This window comes from Telopea speciosissima, chromosome 5 (assembly GCF_018873765.1).
Source record: "Telopea speciosissima isolate NSW1024214 ecotype Mountain lineage chromosome 5, Tspe_v1, whole genome shotgun sequence".
NCBI lineage: Eukaryota > Viridiplantae > Streptophyta > Magnoliopsida > Proteales > Proteaceae > Telopea > Telopea speciosissima.
This window is the reverse complement of record NC_057920.1, coordinates 63,846,316-63,865,590: the sequence shown is the minus strand read 5'-3', so window position 1 is coordinate 63,865,590 and position 19,275 is coordinate 63,846,316. Positions and strand designations below refer to the sequence as shown.

At 38.2% G+C, this 19,275-nt stretch overlaps 1 protein-coding gene across 2 annotated transcripts; it reads right to left on the bottom strand.

Moving 5' to 3' along the window:
* Nucleotides 1–1,699: 1,699 nt before the first annotated feature.
* Nucleotides 1,700–17,339, bottom strand: LOC122661542 (LIM domain-containing protein WLIM1-like). 2 transcript variants are annotated; one of them, XM_043856967.1, is made up of 5 exons: nt 17,143–17,339; nt 6,958–7,054; nt 6,810–6,841; nt 6,630–6,719; nt 1,700–2,422 (listed from the first exon to the last, which is right to left on the bottom strand). In XM_043856967.1, exons 1-5 carry the CDS (start codon nt 17,278–17,280, stop codon nt 2,210–2,212), a joined length of 570 nt encoding a protein of 189 aa, XP_043712902.1. In that variant the 5' UTR covers nt 17,281–17,339; the 3' UTR covers nt 1,700–2,209. The 2 variants fall into 2 exon arrangements, with proteins under 2 accessions (XP_043712902.1, XP_043712903.1); XM_043856968.1 differs by having other exon boundaries at nt 6,958–7,012.
* Between the last annotated feature and the right edge of the window lie 1,936 nt (nt 17,340–19,275).

The window sequence follows — 19,275 nt, the reverse complement described above, 5'->3', positions numbered from 1 at the left end:
GGTCCGATTTTGTTTCAGTATAAATTTTGACAATGTGTGAATCTAAACTGATAAGAATTAGTCAAAATCAAAATCGTTTTGCATTCGATTTGATTTCTATTCAGTTTTCATTATCCGGTTTACATGCAGTTTGTAGTTCAATTTTAAAATGGATTTTTACAATTATCACTCCAAAACTTTGATATCTACTATTTCAAAATTTCAAAATCGTTACCTTCCTCGCATAATAATACTATTTCAACCGTTACATTTCCTAACGAAAGGGTTAATCGTGATCCTTGCACGATTTTTAAGCCAAAATGTCATTTGGGGTGGTAATTGTAAAAAAACCCCACCCCATCACTGTCCCTCCTCCTCCTCCTCCTTTCTTCTCCTTATTCTTCTTCCTCCTCTGCAACCCCAAACCTTGTTTTCTCCACCTGAGGGGGAGGGGGGTTTGTTTCTACCCCTTTGCTTTAAGGATTTGAATGAATCGAGATTCAATATCACCAGAGAAAACAGAGTCCCAAATATTTGATGAAATCACTATGAAATGAAATAGCCTTCTGCCTAGTATCGCACATGGTATTAAAAATATGCAGAGCCGTTATTGAAGGAGGGATCTTCTGCTAAGTGATCTGAGACGTTTCAATTCGATCATTTCCTTGGGGGGGGGGGGGGGGGGGGGGGGGGGGGGGGGGGGGGGGGGGGGGGGGGGGGGGGGGGGGGGGGGGGGGGGGGGGGGGGGGGGGGGGGTTTACATCTAATCTAAGAGCATGAACAAATAAGTTTAGAATACCAAACTGGTGCTTGGGATCAGCCATTTCAATATATATATTGTTGATTCTTTTATTGTATATTCTAACATCACAAAAAACTGCCTTCAGAAACACAATTCAATCCAATTTTACTGGAAAGAGGAGAGGAGTGTGGGACCCACTAAAGGCGGCTCCCTCACTCTATATTGTCTCACCAGTCCTATACAGTGATTGGAGAGGAGCCACACCCTGCTTAGACCATTACCTCTAAATGTGATTCTCCCTAGGGTGGACTGGTTAAGTGGTTATATGCTCGTTACCTGACAAACCACATCTTTTGGTCCCTCTCCCTTCTCGCTCCAGCTTCTTATTAGTAGGATCTAAGAAGCATTTTAGAGTCAAAAGAAGACCAAGTGTCTCCCTCACCATTTCATTGCCATAGGCGAGAAGACTGAAGACCCCATTTGGCTTGATTATTTTAGAAAGAATGATCAAAAAGAAAAAATGAATTCCTTTAGAATGACAAAATTCAATTGGACTCAGTTTTCTTTCACCCACGATGAAGAAGGAATCCCTTCTCCATTATCATCAATCTCGTCCAATTTTAAGAAAGAGTATTCTCGACCCTGTACAATAAGGAGTATGAGTTAATGATGGCTCAAGACTCCGATCATGGATCATTCGCCACTAATGAAGCTCGAATCAACTTAAAACTATAAAAAAAAAGTAGACAGTAATGCAGAAAAACTATAATGCAGTTTTATTGGGCGACCCAACCCCATGCACCAATGAGTGTTCTTCCCTGTTCTTGGATCTTGGTATATAGTTAATAGAACCCCAATTTAAACTTTTTATATGTTCTGAATATCCAGCAAAATACTTAAAAACATACTCCAACAGTCTAGTCTACATCCTTCACATATATGCCTTCTTCCTGACTTTTGAAAACAGAAATGACTTTAAGAAGACAATGAGCCAAAGTGGTGACTGATTCAGTCCATATCAACAAGCTACAAACACCAATTATGTACTCTAGATACCACAGAGAAAATCAAACATCAAATAGCCAGCTTTGTTTTCAAAAGAAAAGGCACCAAATTCTGCTTGCAATACAGCAACTAACCATAGAACAACTTGACTTCTCTATCTTAAAACAAAAACATCCATTTCAAACTTAAAGCACTCCCTCCAAAGATTTTGGTTTAGATTATGGCAAAAAGTAAGAGAATATATTCCTCTTCTGTAATATTATTCAAACCTCACACTCAAAAGAATTAGAAAATGACTGAAACTCCTGTGTTTGACTGTTGACCTCCAAAAAATAGAAAACTAGGCCAATACCTCTGTTATATACTTCCATAGTTTCCACTCATGCTTAGAAAGAACCTTGTAGATATAGATCCTACAGTTTCACATACAAAGGCTATGATGGGCAAGACATGGAAAACCCTTGAGAGATCAAAAGACAAATTTCATGCATCAAGAACAGCATCGTCAGCGACACCTTTAGCATCTTCATGCTTGTCAAGTTGGCTGAAATTCCCCTTCTCTTTGAAGAGCTGAGAATGATGATGCTTACAATAGAGCCTGTGCTCATGGGCAACATAGTTAGATGTGCTGATCACACAGCCCCCATGGGTACACTTGAAACACGCTTTATGGTATGAGGTACCATCTACTGCTACCTGGAGGGCAAAAGAGAAAAAACACAATGGAGTCAGAAAATGTGTCCTACTAAGAAGTACGGTCATTTGGTTTGACAAGTGATCAAAAGATTAAATTTAGGAATATCTAGAGGTCGACTCCATTGCTATTCCAACAATTCGTACAGCACATGGTGAGCATACATCAGTTGATTCTCTAATGCCCCTTCAGTATATGCATAACTGAAACTCCACTGTCCATTCAGGATTCATATTTTCAGATGACCCAGTATATATTATAATTTAATAGGATAGGAATTCCCTCCATACTACATGAACATGTACATTTGTGACCTTTATGTCCATCTGTATGCTTATCATAAAGTTCATGTGTAAACTTAACATAAAACTGATCTTCAAGGTAAAAAAGATGTAAGGGGAAAAGAATGCTACCTGGTATGGTCACGTGGCCCGCGTGGTTCCTGCGCCTAGACACAGAAGGGCGCAGAAGTACCACGCTGCCCTCCCATGAAATAAAAAGTGCCATCATCTCTTGCCCCCGCACCGTGTGCATTCTCATTGTCCCGCGCACTGATGTAGGCACTAGAGGCCCAGACAGCGATCTCTTTCCTATTTTTTAAATCCTCCCAAAAGAAAAAGGATTTCTTCTTCTACATGGATATATTATTTATTCTTCCTAATAATTATGGATACTTCAATTACTAGAGAGATTACTGTACCCTGCTTTCTTACTCGTTAAGGCAAAGGAGGGTGGGAAGCACCAGCTTATTTATTTATTTTGGGCAAGATCAGCAATTTATGATGGTCACCATTTTCTATGCAGGATGTCGGTAACATACTCCCCATTGGAATCCATTCTATAAGGGCAGACTTCTTCCTTCTATGGTAAGCAGGTGGGCAGCATGGCCTACAGGCTACAAATCACATTCCACATTCACTATTCTTTGAAGGGAAATCTCTACGGGATCCCAGGGTCAGCCATCTATAGGACCTCCAAATTGGATTGGGACATGGAATAAAAAGTACCTTAAAAAAAAGACAAATGAAATAGGGGATATTCATGTGATGCAAAGAAATTTTGGGTGTTCAGCTAGATGGCTGACTGTGGTCCTAGCACAGGGTTGAAGGAGTATCTGAATAAAATGCGAAACTCCAGATACTATTTGAAGTTTTGAACATTCTATATATTATGATGAATTCAGGAAAAAATTTCTAGCAGTGACCTTAGACTTTGAAGGAATTCCCATTGTGAGCTCTGTTGCCAAACAACTTTAACTGCAATGCATTCCCATGTTTAAACTAGTATCTCAACATTAGTTCAAAGAACTGTATTTCCCTTAACCTAAAACAACCCAACACAGCCTGCCTCAGTGCAGCTTGTGTTTTTTCCCAATTAAAAAAGCATGACCTCACAGAAAATCTCTTTATAAACATATAGACATGAAGAGATTGACCATAACTGTTGAGTTGAAAATGTTAACCCTGAAAAGATGACATATGTCAGGTCATTTTGGGTTTACTTTTTGAGTTGGTCGCATCAAACTAAATCTGACCTAGACCCTGAAATCCCCAACCTGAACCTGGAACTATCCAGTTGTGTTTGTTTCATGTTTTGTCACCCCTAAATACTATGATTCAGGTACGGGTTACCATGCAAACAAAGGATGTAGCCACCACAGGGTGGAGCATTCTTCATGAAAGACCTTTTATGCTTGAGACTCATGAGGGTGCAATGGCTACATATGAGTTATGAGTACAATATTTTTTTTACAACGGAGGTGCAACTAAAGTTTATAGGTATAATTCATTCCACGATAGAAAGAAAATGACAATTTGTCTCCTATTCTAAACAGATCTCAAACCATTATCTCAACAACAACTGAGAGTCAACAACAACAACATACCATGATCCTTGCTTTCCAATCAGCCCTATTGGAAGTCATACATGATACGAGGCCTAAGCTATGCATGTCTTTCCTCACCACTTCTACTATGGTTAATCTAGGCCTGCCCCTGGCTATTTTAGTCCCTTCAATTTGAATCAAATCACACTTCCGTACTTGAGCATCCCAAGGACTCCGTTGAACATGGCCATGCCACCTCAAATGACTCCCTCATAGATTATCATGAATCGGGGCTACTCCCAACTTAGCTCTAATATGTCATTCCTTACTTTATCCTTCCTAGTTTTGCCATACATCCATCTCAACATCCTCACCTCCGCTGCACCTAGTTTATCTATATGACTCTTCTTAACTGCCCAACATTCCGCATCATGCATCATAGCCGGTCATATGACAGTCCTATAAAATTTTCCTTTAAAACTTTGAGGGAATATACCGACCACACAGCACTCCGAATGCACCTCTCCACTTCATCCATCCTATTTTAATCCTCTGGGCAACATCATCCTCTATATCACCTTCTTTATGTACGATTGAGCAAATATCTAAAATAGTCACTTTGTGGATCTCTTTCTCAGCATTATTCACCATCTCATTAATCATCCTAGTGTGACTAAAGTTACACACCATATATTCCGTTTTTGTTGTACTTATCTTAAGACCTTTTAATTCCAAGGTTGATCTCCATAACTCCAACTTGGTGTTAATCCCTGCCTTTGTCTCATCCACTAGAACAATATCATCAGCAAAAAGCATACACCAAAGAACTTCATCTTGTATGCCTCTGGTTAAATCATCCAAGATAAAAACAAACAAATAAGGGCTTAAGGCTGATCCTTGGTGTAACCCAATTGTCATTGGGAATTCACTATCTTGACCCCCCCCCCCCACAATTCTTATGCTAGTCACTACACCATCATACATATCTTCAATAATGTCCACATATTTACATGACACCCTTCTCTTCTCCAATATTTGCCAGATTAATTCCCTAGGGACTTTGTCGTAGGCTTTTTCTTGGTCAATAAAGAGCATATGGAGATCCTTCCTGCTCTCTCTATATCGTTCCATGAGTCTCTTAAGTAGGAAAATACCTTCCATCGTGGATCTTCCTAGCATAAAACCAAATTGGTTCTCCAAAATAATAGTTTCATTTCTCAGGTGGGTTTCAAAAACCCTTTCCCATAACTTCATCGTATGACTCGTTAGCTTTATGCCTCTATAGTTATTGCATCTCTGAATATCAACTTTATTTTTGTAAACCAAGACCACAATGCTTCTCCTCTATTCATCTGGTATTTTCTTTGGGCTCATAATCTTGTTAAACATCTTGGTTAGCCAAGATAAACCACAAATTCCTATGCTCTTCCACACCTCTATTGGGACCCCGTCTAGGCCTGGAGCCTTGCCTACTTTCATCTTTCTTAAAGCTTCTTTTACCTCAGACACCCTAATTCTAAGTATATATCTGCACGTAAATTAGGGTGGACCCCAATTTTACGTATATATCTACACATAAAAGTCTTCATTAAGTAGGTTGTAGAAATATGCCTTCCATCTCTCCTTAATGTCTTCATCCCTAACTAGTATTCTACCATCATCACTTTTAATACATTTAACAATGTCAAAATCTCTACTCTTCCTTTCTCTGAATTTAACTATCTTATAGATATCTTTTTCTCTTTCCTTTGTGTTCTGATTATTATAAAGGTCGTCATATTTCTTCACCTTGCTTTCCCCACAATCTTTTAAGCTTCATTTCTGGCAAATATATACCTTTTAGATCCTTTACCTCTTTAGTCCTTTGTCATGCCGTAAAACTAGTTTCTTAACATTAATGGCTGCTTGGACCTCATCATCCCATCACCAATTCTCCCTAGGGGCACGATGTATACCTTTTGATTCCCTAGAACCTCTTTATCAAACCATTATCTCAATGAACCCAAATGTTAGAAACTTAAAAGAGAAGAAATGATTCAGATATAAAATAATAATAATAATAATAATAGTTACAGCTTCTTTTTAACATGTTCAAAATTCTTTCCCCCCTCCCCTCTCCTTCTGTTAACTAAATCACAGGTCTATCAACTTCAGACACCTTAAAGAAATAATTAGCAAAGTTTATAGCGTCGGTGACCAAAAAAGACAGAAGATACAGATGGTTATGGATCAACCTTTTACATGCAAGTAAATGGGAAGACAAATCCAGAATGGAAAAACTTCTATGCAGCTCAAAGACTGAAACAGTTTTGGTTCATCAAAAAGGAAACAATTTCTAGCATGTGAAGTTCATTTTAACAGAAAGGACAAAAGATAAAGTCTACCTTCTCAAGTGGGTAAACGGTTTTCTTGCAAGCAACACACTTATCTTGGGTTCCAGCAAACATACTTGAGACTTTGCTGTTGACATGGCCCTGTGTAATTTAATCAAAAATAAATTTAGTAGCAGTTTAATATTAGTTTTCAAGTATAAAATTATTATCAAACTTCATGAAGTGGAGCACCTTATCAGAAACTCTAGCTTCTTTTGGAGCACCTATAAGAATGAAAATAAATAAATATGTAAATAAAACAGAGATCAAGATTAAAGCAAATTAGATTCTGGAAGAAGTGGGTATGGAAGAAAGCAAATAATTAATGGAGAGAGTAAACCTTCAAAACTTTTGTCCAAACTTCCAGTCATCTTGAAGAGTTGGTCAAAGTGAGGCTTGCAATACAGAACACCTTCAAAGGAGGAGTAGTTACTAAGCTGCCAAAAGAGAAAACAGGGAGAGAAAAACAACAAAAGTAAGCAAAACATGAGAGAAATAGATGAAACAAATTCAAACCCTCCCCCCCCCCCCCCCCAAAAAAAAAAAAAAAAAGCACCCCAAAGGAGGAGTAGTTACTAAGCTACCAAAACAGAAAACAGGGAGAGAAAAACAACAAAAGTTAGCAAAAAATGAGAGAAAAAGATGAAATAAATTCAACCCCTCCCCCCCCCCCCCCCAAAGCACCCCACCTTCTCACCCTTCCAGAGACAAAATAAAAAATATTCCATAGAAAGGGAAGAAAGCTCCCGAGTCCTCATGATAATAAAGCAAGATTACCATTAACTAATAGTATCAATAAGAAAAGAAACTGTAAAGGAACTCCTGATAAATGATTATATGATCTAATGTAAAACAACAAAGAGGGGTGAGGAGGTAAGGAAGAATCGTTGGGGATATTTCCAGGTCATGAAATTGACCATGAAGATAAGTACAATTATTGAAATTACTCAAGTATTCTACCAGTTCCCCATAGTTATGACATTCTTTTTGAAGGCAGTGGTTTCTAGTTCAGTCTTTTACGTTTGGTCAAAGCATTGCCTTCAAAGCAAGCATTGAGAAAGCCTTCATCAAATCCTTCAAACATAAGTTGTTAAAGTATGGTCCAATAGGAGTTGTGGACCCCTACTGGACCATCTCATATTGTTAGCTGTAGATGGTAGTGTGTTACTCATGATAGGGGGACTGTCCCCATCGTGAGAGTGTCCTATTGTGATTAGATTTGTGTAGTAGTTCTGATTAGGATGGTTTCCTTTCTAGTATGTTCCTTATTAGCTTCCTATTTCAATTGTAACTCTGTTAAACTCAATATAAGTAAAGTACACTGACCCGCGATAGGTTTTACTCTGAATCTATTGCTGGTTCAGACTCTTCTTTCTCTCCATTGTCTTCTCTTGTTCTTCTATTCCTCTTGCTTTTGGTTGACTGGTTATTAGTTCTTTACCAAGTTACATGATATCAGAGAATTAATCAGTCATCCATCGATTCCTGGTTTGAAAGTCTAAGGAGTTGTTTCTCGTTTAAGGACTAAGGTATGCAGCAACCTATGCTGCCTTATCTGAAGAATGGGCCTTAGTTTATGGCGAAATAATAACAACTAGGGTGCCTGTGTTTCTGTTGATTGATTACCCTGAGAAGCCTTGTTGATTGAAGGCAGTATTCTTCCTCCTCAAGCTTGCAGCACAGGTGGAAATTTTTTTCCTGGAGTTTTGATTACTTGCTACCATGCACTGGATTGGTCTAACCATTTGATGGTTGATTCAGCTTGCTAAAACATTTACACGACAACAAGATCATCTACTCAAGCTTGTGGCATTGTTAGTTGATAGTTCTCCCGGGCGGAATTTTATTTTTATGGTGATTTTCAGATCTGAGAATTCTGAAACTAGTTTCTACCTGGCCTGCTGATTGTGGTTCCTCAATCACATTTTAAAGACCATCAGACCAGTTGATGTTTAGTATTGAAGATTCTCCAAACACTCCTTGCAGTAATCCTGTATTACCTTTCCTTTTCGGTTAAGTCGATATCTGATAGACTTTAGACCTATTTAAGATTATAGGTCACTGTTATCATGTTATTTGTGTCTCGTGATTGGGTTCTGGAGGTTCACTACTTACCATAGCTGCTGATTGTTGGTTTGACTCAATTCTTGAAGTGCATCTTGCTCTTGGTTTTGATTAACCTGCTGCCTATTGATTCATGTATGATGGCTGATCCCAAGCACCAGTTAGATATTGTGAATATTCAAATCACCACTATTAAAATAAATGGAGTTGGCAATTATCTTCTACGGTCTCAGGCCATTAAAATATACATTAATGCCAAAAGTAAACTGAAGTATCTTCTGTCAGACCCCCCTTCCACTGATTATAAGAAGCCTTCTGAAATCAAAGCATATGAGGACTGAATGTAGGAGAATGATATTGTCCTAATATGGTTATGGAACAGCATGGATCAGCCAATTTCTGCCAATGTCAGTTTCACCTCACTGCAAAAGGAGTGTGGGATGACTTGAAGAGAACCTTCTCTTATGAGAAGACTATTCCCCGTATCTCTGATTCATATGATAAGCTGTTTTCTTTCAAGCAGGGAGACAAGTCATTGAATGAATATTTTAGTTCCTTTATGGGTATACATGAGGAACTCAACATCTATCAGCCTCTCACCACCAATTTGGAACAGTTACAGCTTCAGTGGAAGGAGTTCGTTGTGGCAAAGTTTATGGCTGGATTGAATCCGGATTATCAATCAGTTAAGAGTCAACTACTTGCTGGTGAAAAAGTTCCCTCTCTCAATGAGTCCTTTGCTCGTTTATAGCATATTAGTACTACTTCACAGACAGATACCACTCCTCCTAAGGAGAACTCTGCTGGCTTTGGCCGAGGTTCTACTTTCTCTAGGAGGGGACGTGGTTCATGGGTTAGTTGTGGACGTGATGGCCGAAGTACTGGTGGCCAACAGAGTGATCGATCTTTCAGACTGTGTACTTTGGCAAGCCCAATCACACTATTGAAACATATTGGGCTAAACATAGTCAACCAGAGTGGATTCCACCTTCAGTTAATTTTGTTGTACTAGAAGGTAGTACTGCACAGGTGTCTTTTGGTGACAACAACACTGTATCCTCATTTGGAGGTTCCTCATCAGGGTTTGTGTCTTGAGATAATTATAATTACCTATTGAAGCTTATACAAAATCTTCAAACATCCACTGATGCCACGTCATCCATTGCCTCTCTGGCCCATATAGGTACTTCAGCCTTTCTTACATCCACCTCTTCCACTCCATGGATCATTGATTCCGGTGCATCCATTCATATGACTGGTAAGTCTGAATTTTTTTTTCTTCATTATCCAAGATATCTAACTCTTCTCCTGTCATTCTGGCTGATGGATCCTCTACTAGTGTGATCGGTCATGGTACAGTTTCCCCAACTGAATCTATGACCTTATCTTTTGTTCTTCATGTTCCACACTTATCGTTAAATTTGCTATCTGTTAGTCAATTGACCAAATCTCTTAACTACTTGTCACCTTTTTCCTTCCCACTGTGTTTTTCAGGACCTTCAGACAAAGAGAACAATTGGTGGTGGGCTTGAGCAGGCTGGGCTCCATAGCACTAATTCCTTTACTGTTACAACTACTGCTGGTGTTTCTGCTCTCCAATGGCATTTTCAATTAGGGCATTTACACATGGTTCCAAGCCGCAAATCTGAGGGCCGTGTGATGTTAAAAATAGGTTAGAATTTTCATACTTTGTTACTTTTGTGGATGATTACTCTCGGTTAACGTAGGTATACTTGTTGAAGGATTGCTCCAAATTTTGTCTATCTTTAAAGATTTTATAATTAAATAAAGACCCAATTTGATATTTCCATGAAGGTTTTTCGTTCTGATAATGCATTGGAGAATACTCAATGTGAAATTTCAACTTTTTGTTATGAATATGGTATAGTTGTTCATATATCCCACAACAAAATGAGGTTGCAGAACGAAAAAAACAGACACTCGTTAGGGATTATTCAATCTCTAATGATCCACATGAATGTCCCCAAGCACTTTTAGTGATGCCATTCTCACTGCATGTTTTTCAATTAATCAGATGCCTTCGTTGGTTTTAGATAATCATTCACCTTTTTCAATGCTCATATTTCACAACCTCAGATAGATAAATTGTCTCCCAGGCTGTAAAGTGCATTTTTTTGGGATATTCTTGTACCCAGAAAGGGTATCTGTGTTATGACCTGATAAGTGCACGGATAATCTAGAATAAAATAAGAAAAGAAAAGAAAAATAATAAGGAGAGAAAGAAGGAGCGAAAGAAAATAGGAGATGAGTTTGGCTTAATTAGGAGGAAGCCGATCCTCTTGACTTTACGCAAGAAGTCATGCATCGTTTCCCAATAGAGAATTTTTAGGGATTCAATTCATATCCATTCACTTCATATGTTACCTATTAAATAGACTTAATAACAAGTAGTTATATATCCTACAACTCCACAAAACCACCCACGTACAACACAACCCCAATTATCTTTTAACTCCCTCCCATTAATTGTACATAAATAACTAATAATAACTAAAATTTTAATTATTAAAAATATCCTAATTACTAAAATAAAGGCACGTAACATTCTATCCCTCTTTGAATTGTCCTTGTCCTCAAGGACAATGAAATTGAGGAAGCGTCCGCTAGGATCCCATATCGTAATAGGAAAAATCCAAATGAATGAATCAGGATTGGTTATCTCATGGCACGTTGATCTCATTGAAGGGAATGTTATCACCTTGAAGGAAGTGATACATGAATTGCATTGCTTGAGATTCTTCATCATCATCATCATCATCTTCTTCTTCTTCTTCTTCTTCTTTACTTTCTCCTTCTTCATCGTCTTCTTCTTTGTTGGCTGCTCTGGGTGCACTGTTATGGTGGTTTCAATTGGTAACATGGAGTCAAATTTTTTGGACATCTTTTTCATGATTTCATCAAGCAAAGTCAAATTTCTTGCTTGAATATCTCGGATCTTAATGAAAATTTGCTCCATAGTGTGGGTAATTTGTTGGCTCTGATACCAAATGATAAGTGCACGGATAGTCTAAAATAAAATAAGAAAAGAAAAGAGAAATAATAGGGAGAGAAAATTGGGGATGAGTTTGGCTTAATTAGGAGGAAGCCAATCCTCTTGACTTTACGGAGGAAGTCATGTCTCGTTTCTCAATAGAGAATTTTTAGGGATTTCATATCCATTTACTTTATATGCTACCTATTAAATAGGCTTAATAACAAGTAGTTATAAATCCTACAACTCCTCCACAGAACCACCCACGTACAACACAATCCTAATTATCTTTTAACTCCCTCCCATTAATTATACATAAATAACTAATAATAACTAAAATCTTAATTATTAAAAATATCCTAATTACTAAAATAAAGGCACGTAACATGACCCAACTACTCAAAGGTACTTTGTTACTGCTGGCGCTACTTTTTTTTTATAGTACCCCATTTTTTGTTCCTTCAGTAGTTCACACCCTCAGATAAATAAGTTGTCTCCGAGGTTGTAAAGTGCATTTTTTTGGGATATTCTCGTACCCAGAAAGGGTATTTGTGTTATAACCCGAATACTCAAAGGTACTTTATTACTATTGGCGCTACTTTTTTTTTACAGTACACCATTTTTTGTTCCTTCAGTACCTACTTCTCCTCGTCTGACTGATAATAATTGTGCCCCCCCTTGCCTGTGCTTGTGTCATTTAATGATGTTTCGTTGCAAGGTATCAGTGGTGTAAGAGAATAGTGCCATCCATTACTGCTCCACCCATCACTACGTTTGCTTCTTCAGCTGAAGTGCCCACTGCTACATCTGTTCCTTCCACTATAGATCCGCTTGACTTACCTGTGGGTCTTCGTAAAGGTATCCGCTCTTGCACCTAAAAATCCTTGGTTGCTAATCCAATTTGCCATTTCTCACTTCCATCCTCTTACATAATCTTGCATTGTTCATATCTACTAACTCTATTCCCAGACTTATCAAGAAGCCTTATCTCATCCTGGGTGAAAAGTAGCAATGGAAACAATAATAAATGCCTTACTCTCTCGACAGACATGGACCCTACCTCTTGGTAAGGATCTTGTACGTTGTCCCTGGATATACACCATTAAGTATAATCTGGATGGTTCAGTTGAAAGGTTGAAGGGTTATTTGGTTGCTAAGGGCTTCACTCAGATGTATGGTGTGGACTACTTTGAGGAGTTCTCACCTGTTGCTCGTCTCAATTCGGTCCGAGTTCTTATCAAGGTTTAAAGTATCGGTATCGGGTATCATATCAGAAGAGTGATTTTAAGAGACATATCGTATCGTATCGGAGATACGTATCGTACACTACAAATACCCATGGAAATGCTTAAGATACACATGGAAATACACGTTTGGAGTAAAAAAACAATATAAATAAGCAATATATAACATGTATCATGCATAAACACTAAAATGGAGAACAACGTATAACCAGACAAGTGCACTAAATTGAAATTGTGTGTAAACCCCAACGGGGTTGCTCAGTTGGCTCAGTTGGCAAAGACCATCACCTCACAAGTAAGAGGTCATGAGATCAACTCTCTTTGGGGCCTAACTATCAAAAAAAGAAATTTAAAATTTTTATAAAGGATGAGGTTTCTTACATGTAGTAATAGTCTCTTGCCATGAAGGGTTTGATGCATCAACTAACTTAGTTTTACCTAAATCTATGGATAGCAAAAATAGGATTAAAAACCATGATTTAAACACAAAGATCAAGGATTTTCAGAAAACCTACCTTTTTTTGTGAAATCTCCTTCTATCTCTGATCTCAGCTTGTTGGATGATGCAAAGGATGATGTTGTAGCACTCCATGATTCATTTTTTAGAGTAGATTAGAAGTCCAAACTCCAAAAGTGTGAAAAAACTTGGTTAAATGGAAGATTTTAGACTCTTGGTTGAGTCTTCCTTCTTTTTTACTCCAGAATGTGTGTTGTATCAGGTCTGTGATTCAAAATGGCTTTTTTTGGGTTTGTATCCACGGTATTGATGGTATCGATATGTATCGAGCCGTATCAACCGATACATATCGATACGTATCGATACATATCGATACGTATCGATACATACCAAAACATAGTAAAGTACCCACCCACAGAAACCTTTCACCGAACGTATCGATGGTATCGGTCGATACAATTCGATACCATCCGAGAGTCCATTTGAAAAAAAAAAGATGTATCAGTACCGACTGATACCGCTACGAATCGGCCAATACGATACAATACAAACCGATACTTAAACCCTGGTTCTTATCTCCCTAACTGTGAAGTTGGACTGGCCACTCTATCAACTGGATATCAAGAATGCATTCTTAGATGGCAATTTACAGAAGGAGGTTCATATGGAGCAAACTCTCAGGTATGTTGCTCAGAATGAAAATTCACACGAAGTATGTAAGCTACACAAGGCTATTACGGGTTGAAATAGTCACTTAGGGCATGATTTGATAAAGTCAGCTCGATTGTTACTAACTGTGGGTTTTCACAGTGCTACTCTGATCACTCAATTTTTGTTCGTTGTCGAGGTTCTAAGGTGGTGGTGTTATTGGTTTATGGTATTGACATATTGTATCTGGTATTGCAAAGGTTAAATCTTTTCTACATAACCACTTTCAGATGAAAGATTTGGGTTCGCTCAGCTGCTTTCTTGGTATTGAAGTTCTCTGAAGCAAGAAAGGGATTAGTCTGTCCTAATGGAAATCTCTGTTGGATCATTTGTCAGAAAGTGGTATTCTTGGATGCAAACCAATGGATACTCCTAAGGAACCTCATCAGAAGCTTCGTACAGATGTTGATGAAGTGTTCGATGATCGGTACCGCTACAGGAGACTAGTTGGAAAGCTTATTTATCTAATTGTTACTTGTCCTGTCCTTTACTTTGTTGTGGGTATGATTAGCCAATTCATGCAGTCGCCAAAAAAAATCACTAGGAGGGGGCTTGTCGTATCTTAAGAATACCTAAAGGGAGCTCCAGGGAAGTGGTTCATTTACCGGCCCCACATCAAAATGTTGATTTGGTAGGGTTTTCTAATGCTAATTGGGCCGGTACTGATGGTGATATGAGGTCTACCACTGGCTATTGCACTTTCATTGTTGGTAACCTTGTCTCATGGCATAATAAGAAGCAAACAACTATGACACATTCTAGTGCTGAGGTTGAGTATTGAGCTATGGTTCATTTTGCAGCCGAGTTGATGTTGTTAAAGTTTCTTCTTCAAGAGTTGGGGTTTCCAATTGCTCAACCTATGAAGATGATTAGGGATAGTCAAGCTGTCATTTACATTGCCATCAACCTTGTATTTCATGAAAGGACCAAACATATTGAGGTTGATTGCCATTTCGTATGGGATGCTGTTTTAAAGAAGCTGATTGTTACTCCATTTGATTCATCCGCTGATCAGTTGGCTGATTTATTTACCAAGTCCCTACTCAGCCTTGCTTTCCAGAAGTGTTGTTTCAAGCTGGCCATGGGAGATTTGTATGCTCCAGCTTGAGGAGGGAGTGTTAAAGTATGGTCTTATAGGAGTCGCGGACCCCTATTGGACCACCTCATATCGTTAGCGGTAGATGGTAGTGTGTTACTCACAAAGAGGGGGGGAGTGTCCCCATCGTGAGTGTCCTATTGTGATTAGATTTGTTTAGTATTTCTGATTAGGATGGTTCCCATTACAGTATGTTCCTTATTTAGTTTCCTATTTCAATTGTAACTCTGTTAGATTCTTTATAAATAAAATTAAACTGACCAGCGATAGTTTTCACTCTGAATCTATCGCTGGGTCAGACTCTTCTGTCTCTCCATCTTCTTCTCTTCTCTGTCTTCTCTTGTTCTTCTATCCCTCTTGCTTTTGGTTGACTGGTTATTAGTTCTTCACCAAGTTACATACGTGCAAGTTGTTAGGGAAATACCCATAGTATATTAACACTATATAATGGCCAAGTATGGACTTTGTGCATTTCAGAGTTTATGCCAGATAGCTACTATATATACAGGAAAAAATTTCAGTTGTTAAACCTGCAGCAATGGAAGCACAATAAGATGAGTTCTAATTATACTATGAGAAAGTGCAGTTTGCAAGATCCTCTGATGCAGAAATAAACCACTACTCATTATGTCATATGCCTCCACAGAATATTTATGTATTGTCAAGGTTTTCCATGATGGCACCATGTTTGTCAATTGAATATCTGAACATGTACTGTGTTGATGTTTGGGCTGGGATTCTTTGTGCATTTCATCATTTCATGTTTTAGGTTCGGCAATTATGGTTTCACTTTCCAGAATTCACTTCAAATGAGCAAATAGCAATGAATCAGTTGCCTCCTTTCTTCTAAGATGAATCAATCGTCTCAAGAAATCATCCAGAAAAATAGACTGGAACAAAAATCCTTTACATTCATACTGCTTGGTATTAAAACATTGAACAGTCTTCTTCTTTTAGCACAGTGAGATTTAGATTTATTTTGTGTAATTCATGAGGTCCAAAAACACTAAATATAGTCTATTACCAAGAACAGAAAAAAAAAAAAAAAAAACCAATTGTTTGGCTCATAAACAAATTCCAACACAAATTCCAAAAAAGTGCCCTGTAAGGCCCTTGCTTAGTCAATATATCCAATACATGAGGACATTTATCCTTTGAATTTATTATACACATGGTTTTTGATCATTAAGTGAGCTAGTAGTGTTGAAGAGCTTGAGTTATTGAGGACTACCATGAGGATCAACAATTTTCTAGCATTACCTTACAAGAGTCCTTATATGCCATGCAAATTCCTCGACATAATGAACATCAAGGCAATCTCTAGGGGTGAGCCCAATAAAATAAATACATAAATAGAAAGTAGCTATAGAATAATTTGCTAAACACGATTTGTGAACCCAAAGCACCATCAAGAATCAACTCCAGCTTACCCAAATCACTCAATTACGGAGACTCAAATGCCTTATAAGCATAAAAAATAGCATCCAAACAGCACCCAATTGTACTCTTCAGAATTAGAAGAACAAGTCATCATGGTAGGAGCGAAGGAAGACAATTTTGAGATTTCAACACTAGAATTGACTACATAATTTAAACAGTAGAAGGAACTCCTCTAGAAGCCCTCCTCAAAAAACACCCCTTTTAGAAAAACATAGAAGGATCATCGGCATCATCATCATCATCCATCGCAGAACGAAACCCAGTTTTCTATGAAGAAAGAAAAGATAAAAGAGGGAAGGGGATATTCAAAGGACATATAAAGGACTCATTGAAAATAAAATCAAGCACCAATCACGACCAGAACAGATTTCATAGACCAAACAAAGAAAGCAAAGCATATCAGGAGAAAGAACCAGAGATCATAAGCATCATCAAAGAAGAGAATACAAGAAAAACCACAAAGATGATGAAATTAAAGACACAAGAATATGATTGAGAGCAAAATTTCCAAAAAAAAATCAAACCTTGAGGGTACCCTTGCAGTGATGGCATCGGAAACAAGCCTTGTGATAAACCTTGTTGTCAGCCGTGTGCTGATCCACCAAGTAAACCGTCTTCTCACAAGCCTTACATTTCTGAGTCGTCCCTGCGAAAGTTGCCATTTCAAGTCTCACACTTTTCTTCTCTCAATCAAACTAAAAGACCCACCAAGATGATCTCCAGTTGAGCTTTTCAGACAAACAAAGAACAAGTACACGAAGACTGAACTGTTATGGAATTGGAATTTAAAAACACCAAAAAGATGAAGATTTCTCTTTATCTCTGCCAGCTCAGAGTTTCAGACACTCAGAAGTAACGGCTGTCTGATAGAAATGTGCGCTTTTTTAACGGCTACAGTAATAAATTAGATCTATGATAGAACCAGTGATGAGTGAAGATTAACTGGGTGTTGTAAAAGATTATTCTATATTGCAGAGCACTGCATCACAACTCACAAATCCACAACTTTATAAAAAAAGATTGGGAAGAAGATTTTGTATCTTAGCAAATAAAGGTTAGGAAAATATTGCAAACGCCGCCGAAAGAGAAGAAGAGGGGAGTCCACTTTTCAGTTGGACACTTGTGAGCAACCGGTCGTTTTCTGCGTCACCATTGACTTGACGATTCCAATAATGCACCCCTCCCTATGCTTTCGCCTGATAAACTTAAGTTCGTGAATCGTGACCTCAAGAAAGAGATTTTAGTATGTCATTCACTTAGAAGTAGATCACTATGCCTTGTGTCTTTTGCCATAAGATCCGGCTCCTCTACAGGGAGCCCAGCGCCCAGGGGGCATTCAAGGGTTGTGCAATGCTGCACGCATCCCGGTGCATATCTAATCAGTCATCGAGATGTGTGTGGGTGATCAGTAAATTATGATAGTCGGATGGTAAGGAAATAATGTGGATTTAGACATACGTCAAAATTTCACATCTAGATTCAATGCATCCTTTCAAAAGTATCATTACCCTATCAGGTTTCTACCTGGTATAGGTATCCAGTTCCTCTCATAAGGGGTGGAAATGACAACCTAACCCCCTACTTGAACACACTGCCCAGGTGTGGTTAAGTCGTCATTTCCACCTCCCTATGAGAGGAATCGGACAATCGGACGGGACAGGGAACCTGACAAAAAAAATAATTTGAGCATACCTCATATTTGTGTCTAATGTATCCAATTGTAGTCTTTAATAGTCTTTATTTATTTATTTATTTTTGGATAAAATAACGCTAACCAGTCATGTATCCCCTGCATCAGTGCAGTAGCCAATGAAAGTGCGAACAGATGCATTGATTGGATGTGATTTTTGATTCCCTTGGAGCTGAATGGTCTTTTTGTACATTAAGGCATCTTTGTGTTTGGGCATAAGAACCACACAACCGGGTAGCATTCTTTCCCAACCCCCATGTTCGATGCCTAGACGCGTGCTACCATTGACCCCGTGCTGACACAAGGACCATGTGACAAAGCAGCGTTTTTTCTCTCTTTATGTTTGGCAAACTTAGAGTGTGTTTGGTATGTATTCTATTTTGGAATGCAGTATGATACAAAAAAATAGAGAAGAATTTGGATTTCAGAATGCATTATAGACCCGTAATCTATTCTAGAATATATACCAAACACAACCTGCGAGTGGACTAAATTTTTTTTTTAATTTCTTTATTTTTTTTATAGTTAGGCCCATGAGTAGTTGAGCTCATGCATGCCCTCTTAATTGTGAGGTGTTTGTCTTCACCAACTCAGCTAGCTTTTAGGGTTAACCTATAAAACTTGCCAAGTGAACAAAAGACCTAGGATTCATGTATACACAAAAGTTCAGCCTCATCTGAAACTACATGATAGTGATTGAAAGGCATGCCATTCTACTTCTGGGTGAGAATTTGTCAATACCTCGCTCCCAAACTCATATACCTTTAACATCATTTATTGAAAAAAAAAGACTTTTTATAGAATGAATAAGATTTTAAACCGCTGTTAATGAAAACAGTTGCTTATTGTCATCCATCAGCAAAAAATGAACTAAAAAACTTAAAAGGTATATGAATTCTTCTCACCATGATGTTCGGACCTTTATCTGCTCCTTTTCTTGGGCAGGTCCGTTTCCCCAGCTTCCTCT

What these genes read in the sequence shown, in the direction of transcription:
- LOC122661542 (XM_043856967.1), bottom strand. Translation starts at nt 17,280, where the DNA reads ATGGCAACTTTCGCAGGGACGACTCAGAAATGTAAGGCTTGTGAGAAG. An exon ending in TTTGGACAAAAGTTTTGAAG is followed by an intron (nt 6,842 to 6,957) that starts GTTTACTCTCTC and finishes TCATTCTTATAG; the next exon opens with GTGCTCCAAAAGAAGCTAGA. An exon ending in CCGTTTACCCACTTGAGAAG is followed by an intron (nt 2,423 to 6,629) that starts GTAGACTTTATC and finishes TTTGCCCTCCAG; the next exon opens with GTAGCAGTAGATGGTACCTC.